The sequence below is a fragment of the Arachis stenosperma genome, chromosome 5 (genome assembly GCF_014773155.1).
Source record: "Arachis stenosperma cultivar V10309 chromosome 5, arast.V10309.gnm1.PFL2, whole genome shotgun sequence".
Classification (NCBI taxonomy): domain Eukaryota; kingdom Viridiplantae; phylum Streptophyta; class Magnoliopsida; order Fabales; family Fabaceae; genus Arachis; species Arachis stenosperma.
Window position 1 is genome coordinate 112,378,870 of NC_080381.1, and position 8,577 is coordinate 112,387,446.

The 8,577-nt window shown below is 23.9% G+C and overlaps 1 protein-coding gene across 2 annotated transcripts; it reads left to right on the plus strand.

Moving 5' to 3' along the window:
- Positions 1–1,313: 1,313 nt before the first annotated feature.
- LOC130982870 (3-hydroxyisobutyryl-CoA hydrolase 1-like) lies at positions 1,314–7,759 on the plus strand. 2 transcript variants are annotated; one of them, XM_057906996.1, is made up of 14 exons: positions 1,314–1,411; positions 2,120–2,200; positions 2,592–2,660; positions 2,843–2,906; positions 3,236–3,315; positions 3,427–3,510; positions 4,582–4,666; positions 5,008–5,093; positions 5,197–5,318; positions 5,437–5,497; positions 6,701–6,802; positions 6,901–7,002; positions 7,245–7,286; positions 7,415–7,759. In XM_057906996.1, exons 1-14 carry the CDS (start codon positions 1,370–1,372, stop codon positions 7,550–7,552), a joined length of 1,158 nt encoding a protein of 385 aa, XP_057762979.1. In that variant the 5' UTR covers positions 1,314–1,369; the 3' UTR covers positions 7,553–7,759. The 2 variants fall into 2 exon arrangements, with proteins under 2 accessions (XP_057762979.1, XP_057762980.1); XM_057906997.1 differs by having other exon boundaries at positions 1,319–1,411; positions 5,302–5,318.
- The last annotated feature ends 818 nt before the right edge of the window (positions 7,760–8,577 follow it).

Here is an 8,577-nt window from a genome sequence, read left to right on the forward strand (position 1 = left end):
TATTTTTGTATGTGTTTATAAATTTTATAGATATTTTTAGTATATATATATATATATATATATATATATATATATAGTAGTACCTTATATTAATAAATTTATGGTTAAAAAATAATGTAGTGTGTATTGTATAAATTTCTTCCTTCGTATAGGAGCGACGGTAGAATATCTCAAAAAGATAGTTGTTGTTAGAGTATAGTCATACAAAAACCCCTTAGTTTGTTACTTTATTTCTTTTCCATTTTCGTTAAATTGTATTGTCCTGGACCTTTAGAAAATGAAGAAAATCAATAATGGAACATCTAGCTAATACTTCTCCAAACAGAAGAAAAATAAATAAATAAATAAAATAAACTAAAAAATTATAGATTTACAGTTGATTTGTCATAAAGTTATTTTTTTCAAAAGGCAAGGACGATAGAAAAAGATATATAAATAATTTTATCAATAAATCAGATTTTTTTCTTCTATTATTTAAATATTTTTTTTATTTTCTATTATTACCATTTTATCTGTTGTAAACTTGTAATAGTTAGTAGAAATTATGTTGAATTTTTAAGAAAAGGGCGAAATAAAAGAAGATAATATTAATTTTTTGAGAGAAGATAATATTTATAAAAATACTTTTAACTAACTTTATAAATATCTATTTACTAATTATTAGTTATTACTGACTTAACTCTTAATTACTAACAACTTTAATAATATTTTAATAAACTAAAATGAGAGATTAGAGAAAATAGATCTTTATATTTATTACGGCAGATATATAGAAAAAAGTTTAAAATATCAATTTTTAGTTAGTTAACATTAATTAATTTTAAAAAGTATACGTATACAATTTAAAATTTAGTGTGAAAATTTATAATTTAAAATCTATATTTATTAAACATTAAATATATATTTTTGATATGTAATAACTGATTTTTTTTATCATAAATAGGAAAATTCAAATCCGCGACCTCTAATATGAAGATAAGAAAATTATGTCATTTGGGTTATAACTCATTAGAATATGTAATAACTGATTTTTTTATACATATAAATATTAAATAATAATTGGTAATTATTACTCCAACGGTTAGCTATACTCTGAAAAAAAACAAAATAGAATAAAACCTAGTAGGTTGGGCATTAATTACTTACAAATTATGGCATTTAACAACGTAACAAACATGAGTGCTAATAGTAGTATTTATTTATTATTATCTATGAACGCTAATGAAAATGATGGATAAAATGCTTTATACCGCTTATTTTCTAATTCTTATTTAATGTTAGCTATATTTATAAAAATTTGACTCTTAATTAAGCGTCAATGAATTCTGCGTAGCATGCAGGTCCTTGTGGATTAAAACTAAATTGCACCATGGCTCTGAGTTTTAAGTTTGACACAGAACCAAGAAACCAGGTTTTTTTTTTCTCTCTTCTTGTCGAAATCTTTTTTTGTTTTTCTTTTTTCATTTCTTATCATTACCATATATTGTAATAGTTAGAAATTAAGATAATAGATTAATTAGAGATTAAACAAAGCTTTTATATTTATTATGTCTGATATATATATAATACGGAAAGTACAGAGAATTAACTTTTAGCTAATATTAGTTATTTTTTTAATTCTAAAATTGTTTATTTTTTTGAAAAATATAAAAATAATTTAGAATTTGGAATTAAATATTTATGATTTAGAATCTAAAATATAAAATAAACAGAATCATTTTAAAAAAATTAGCTGATCTTGGCAAAAAAGTTAACTTCCAACTAATATTCATATAATAAAAATTATAGTCTGTTTAAAAAAACGAAAAAAAGTTTAATTTAAATTCAAATATAAATTTAAGTGCTTAAATGCTATTCTAATTAAAATTTACATTTAAATACTATTGCAACAGTAATAGTGGTTTACTACAATGTTATTATGAATTTACGAATTATAAATGTACAAGAACAGCTAGTTTTTTTTTTTTATATATAATATTTTCAGTTAAAAAATATATAAGACTCAACTATATTTATAGACTATAGAAGTGTAAGTACAATTATGAATTCTGTAATAAGAAGCATGCAAAAATAACAATAAATAATTCAACTATATGAATATTTATATGTCTCCTTGCAGGTACTTTTCGCAGGAAATTCTTCTGTGAAGCTAGTGATACTAAATAGGCCTCACAAGTTAAATTGCCTTAACCTTGAAATGGTAAGTAATTTAAATATTACATTGCATCCTTTATAATAGGATCAAGTGTGAATACTATTTTTATTTTTTTAATAATTTATATATATTTTTTTATTTGATTAATTAAAAAATAATTTAAATCCACAATTAATTATAGCAATCGGTGATTAATTGAAATTCATACTATAATGCACGAAAAAGTGATTTTAATTTGCGCACTCTCCCTTTATTTGACTTCAATATACTTGGGAACTAATTTTTTATCTGAAATTTCTGGCCCTTCATAAATTAAACTAAAATATTTATTTTCATACTTGTCTTTTCGTAGCAACTTTTTGGAACCATTATCATATATAAACAATAAGTATAATAAGGGTAATGAGGAAGCTAAGGTCAACTTTAATTTTTGCAGGTTTCTCAAATTTTAAAGAATTTAAGGATGTATGAGAATGATTCGTCAGTTAAACTTGTAATATTGAAGGTAAATAAAGTGCCATTTAAAATATATATGCACTTTTTTGGTTATTAATAATTTTGTTATTAAGTTTGCTTTTATAATTTAAACCAAATATATATATATATATATATATATATATATATATATATATATATTGGTGAAATTATATCTTATATGTTCTGAATTTCTTTTCCAATGTTAATTAGGGCAATGGAAAAGGATTTTGTGCCGGAGGTGATGTAGTATCACTAATTTCTTGCTCACTCATAGGTATAATATAATACACAAAATAAAAAAAACATCACATAGATATATATAATCAAAATGGTTAATATTTCGATTTAATTCTTGTAATATTATGAAATTACAATTTTAATTAAAGCAATTGTCATTTTTCATTTATTCCAAAATTTTATGAAATTTCAATTTTAACTACCTTGTATACGACATATATATATAGAACAAAACTAGATATTTTCTTGTAAATAGTCATCAGATTAATCACTTTTACATGCAAATGTGATAATTGGATGTTTATCATGTATTATGTAGTTTAAATTTATTCTAATCTGTAACCCTTACTTTAATAATCTAACTAGGACATTGGACTTACCCTATGAAATTTTATGGTAAACAACTCATTTTGGACCATTTGGTTGCAACCTACAAAAAGCCTCTAGTAAGTTTGCATTCCCTATAAAAATAATTAAAAATTAAAATTTTCAAATTAAATATCATTTTATAATTCTTAATTATTATTACACTATATTTTTTCAATTGTTGAAAATAGGTATGTATGATTAATGGAGTGGTTATGGGAGGAGGAGCGGGTCTTTCCATGAACACAACCTTCAGAATTGTAACTGAAAAAGCTGTATGTTTCTCTAGCTAATAAGATCAATTTCAGCATAAAATTTTGTCAATAATATGACAAGAATAAAATCATGTTTCGAGTGTCTGATATCATAAACTAGGAGTTAAGTCCTATTTTAATTTGGTTTTTGAGATTGGTGAATTATATTGATTTAGTTTCTAACTTTCAATTATTATAATTTGATCTCCCAATTAAAAAAGATGCACTAATATAATTCATCATGTATGTTCCATTATATTGCTGGAACTCAATGTTATTGTTAGTGAGTAGTTTAAGTCTTATTATGCTAGACATGTTAAAACGTCTCGTTGTATGCATTTTGATACTAAAAAATACATTAAACAATGTTGTTTGATGATTTGAATAATATTAAAACATTATCCCTCCCTTTTGAATAATATTAATTATTCAAACCCTATCTCGTTTAGTGTCAAAATACGTACGACGTTATTTTAATATATCTAACGTGATAAGACTTGAGCCACGTCACTAACAGCATTGAGTTCTGACAACGAAAAATACACAAAGATTAATACAACTCGCAATCTCAAATAATATTAAAGTAGGATGCGACATGCGGACATAGATTATATAATGTTGTGATAAAAAGCTTATGGTATAAGAGCGAAAGTTACACCAATATAATCATATCGTGTTCTTTTGCACAAAAGACCTTTCACATGCAGAAGTGTTTATGCAAGAGGATAAACTTGATGGTGAAAAGAGACAAATTTATCTGTGACAATTCTAATAATATAACGACCAATTCATCACCTTAGTTTGATAAGTATACATTTTTTTGTTTTAAGTAGACAATAAAAATAACAGAAAAGCTCCATAGTGTCAAAAAAAAAAAATTTTAATAGGTTGAAACTTTAACATTCAATTTTTTTGTTAAATGTTATTTTTTTTTTGGGGTTAAAAATCTTGTTGCTTTTTGTAAAAATGGTCAGGAATAGAGAGTGACATTGGGTCTTCACTTATAAAAAAAATTATTGATATTTGATGGATTATTATTATTATTATTATTATTATTATTATTATTATTATTATTATTATTATTATTTGTAGGTATTTGCAATGCCAGAGGCACATATAGGGTATTTTCCAGATGTGGGTGCAAGTTACTTCCTATCTAGGCTTCCTGGCTATTTTGGTAATTAACTAAACAACTCACATGCTTCTTTCATATATATATATATATATATATATATATATATATATATTATGTGTTTTTTTGGTGACATATATATTATATGTGTATATAAAGGTAGTGTATGTGTAACACTATAACTAATATAAATAAATTATTCATTCTAAAAATTTAAATTAATGATAAAAATATGTAAATTATTATATATCTAACACATCTTATATAGACATGTCATATATTTATAAAAAAAAATATCTACAATTCTTAATTTTTCATAAAAATGACCTTGCTTATTAATGAATCAATATAATTTTTTATTTGTTTTACCAAATTATTATTTGCAGGGGAGTATTTAGGGTTAACTGGAACTCGTTTGGATGGAATAGAAATGGCAGCATGTGGATTAGCTACACATTTCGTCCATTCAACGGTAATATGTATAATGAAAGATTTGCCTATTATTGGATTCATAATAATGTAACCATATATTTATTAGTATATTTGTTTTGTTTTATTTTCATTCTATGTAATAGAAGCTTAATGCATTGGAAAATGCTCTACAAGCTATTACTTCTTCAAATGTATCAACATTTTCTGCTTTAATAGAAACTTTCACACAGAAACCAACTGTGAAACAGGATAGCCCTTTCAAGAGGTAATTAATTATTACGTCATTAAGAATATTATATTCTTTTATATGTGTGCTATTTGATAAAAATGACTAATAATAATGCATTTCAACTAATTAATCCTGTTCTCACTATGAAAAAAAGATTGGAGATTATAAACAAATGTTTCTCAAAAGGGACAGTGGAAGATATAATTCATTCCTTGGTAAGTATATATAATTATTTAGTATACCCGTAATTATATGGTGTAGTCTATAGTGTCCACAAATTTTGGTAGCTATGGTGGCTATGAACTTTACAAATAATCAAATATTGAAATTTTTAACTATACAAAATGAAAAATTAAAGCACGTTTCGTTTCATTTACAGTTCTATTAATAAATAATGACATGTTTATGTGACTGTAAATAAAAGAAAAAAATTATACCATTTATCATATTTCTTGATAAAAAAAAATGGTCTATCATTTTCTCTCGTTGTTAGAAATAAAGTTTCTACTAATGTCCAAAATTAAAAAAATAGTAGTATCTAAAAATAGTAAAATACTTATATTGCATTAATTTTTTTCTCTAATAATTATTTGTATCTTTTATTTTTAATTAAAATAATTATTTTATTCTGCAATAAAAAATTTAAAGTCTAAAATTACTGTTATTAATTAAATTTTAATATTATATTAGTCAAGTAAAATTTAAAATTATTAATTACAAAAAAGAAAAGTATAAGTAGATAATGAAAATATGATAAAATATATTATACTTCAAATTACTCACTTAAATCTTAATATTAGAATAATTATTTGCACATCTAGTAAATTGAACATCCGATATATCTATTGTTCACATTGTTTAATATTTTCATTATCTACTTATACTTTTCTTTTTTGTAATTAATAATTTTAAATTTCACTTGACTAATATAATATTAAAATTTAATTAATAACAATAACTTTAGACTTTAAATTTTTTTTGCAGAATAAAATAATTATTTTAATTAAAAATAAAAAATATAAATAATTATTTATTAACGTGAAAAAAAAGATTAATGTAATATAAGTATTTTCAGATATTATCATTTTTTTAATTTTGGATATTGGTAGCGACTCCATTTCCAATGACGAGAAAAAATGATAGACCATTTTTTTTAAGAAATATGATAAATGGGCTAATTTTTTTTCTTTTATTTACAGACCCATAAACATGTCATTATTTATTAATAGAACTGTAATAACTGAAACGTGTTTCAATTTTCATTTTGTATGATTGAAAATTTCAGCATCTAATGATTTGTAAAGTCTATAGCCACCATAGCCACTAAAACTTGTGGACACCATAGACTACACCTAATTATATATCTGTTACTTTAAAAAATTGGAATGGAATTATAATTTTTAAAATGATTTATATAGGAAAATGAATTAGAAAACAGAGCAGAAGAAAAATGGATAACAAATGCATTAAGCTCTATGTGTTTTTCATGTCCCATGAGTCTCAAGATCTTCTTAAAATCTGTAAGTAGATATAAAATAATAATCTATTTAAATTCAATTTATCGTTATTGCAAATTTTTGCACTAATCTATCTCTATGCATGCATTGATGTTTTTTAGATCAGAAAAGGCAGAATACAAAACATTGAAGAATGTCTTTACAGGGATTATAACATTGCTTGCCACCTCAATCGAAGAACAGTAAGCAATGATTTCTACGAGGTAATTAAATATTTAAACAAACATTTTTTCCTCTGAATAAAGCTAAGAAAGTTTAGCAAATAAATAAATAGTTCCGGGATTATTATTTAATCAATATGAGCTAATTCAATATACATCCCATTCGGTTAATAACTACTAAGTATACGAAGAGATTGAGATTGGCTTTATTATTTGCCTCCTAATGATTTTCTCTCTTTTTATCTTTGACAAATTATATTGAAATTAAAACTTTTGGTGAATAGGGTTCAAGAGCAAAGCTGTTTGATAAAGACAACAAGCCTAAGGTAAAAGTGATATTAATTTTATCTATTAGATATAAATAATTACTTGCATAATATTTCTTGTACTCCTTATTAAGCTAAATAATATATATTTTAATTTTTTCATACTTTTTTTTTTATTTTTGAACTAGTGGGAACCTTCAAAGCTAGAGTTGATTAGTGAAGAAATGGTGGATCAGCACTTTACAAATATCACTGACGATACATGGGAGCCTTTACAACTTCCTTTAAGATCTCATTCTCCAATCATAACTGCCTGCAGATTATAATTATTGAATTCAAGATATATGCTCTGGTGGGTGAAGGTTAAGTGAGAAAAAAAAAGAGAGATAAAAGTTGAAGGTTAATCTTAGTTATAATTACTACAGCAATTTAATAATGCTATATGATAAGAATTTAATTGTTATGTACTGTTAGTGTAAAGCAAACATCTTATTTTTGAGAGATATAAAAGTTGCAATAAAAATTATGAAATCTAAATTGTCAAAACAGATAATATATTATAATGAGTGGTATTCACTAATGTTAATTCTTTGTAGATTTTTATTTAGTATTAACTTTATCTTTTAGGATTTGTGTATGTTTTTATTTAGTCTGATTAAAAATGTTTTTGTATACAAGGATAATGTTTTTTTTCCTTAAAAAAAAAACAGAAAATACTATTTAACCAAGAAGAAAAATAAAAATGGAAACCTGCGTACATGAACAACCACCAAACTTATTTGTTTATTACACTAATGAATGAAAAAGGATCTATGATCATGGTTTTTTAAAAAATGATGCTCTAAAAAGATCTATAATTACAATTTTTTAAAAAAATATGATCTAAAAGAATTTATGATGATCACAGTTTTAGAGAATGACCTAAAAGGGTTTATGATCATAATTTTGAAGAGTGACTTAAAGCTATATATCGTCACAGTTTTGAGGAATGACTTAAAGTTATCTATGGTTACGGTTTTACGAAAGGGTGACCTAAAAGAAACTATGGTCACAGTTTTAAAAAGTGACCTAAAACTATCTATGGTCACGGTTTTAGAGATGACTTAAATGAAATCTATGATCACAATTTTTGAAAAAGAGTGACCATAGAAGACGTATAGTCACAGTTTTAAATGTGACTTAAAAAGACCTATAGTCACAATTTTTTAAATTTTTTTTAAAAAAATCCACCCCTCCCAAACGGCACTGTTTTGAAGCTTTCTTTCCTTTCTGTGAAAGGTGGTCGAGCTGGTTGTAGAACAAGGGAGTGACTCAAGAGTGAACATTGAAAAAGAGGAATTTTTTGCAGTCT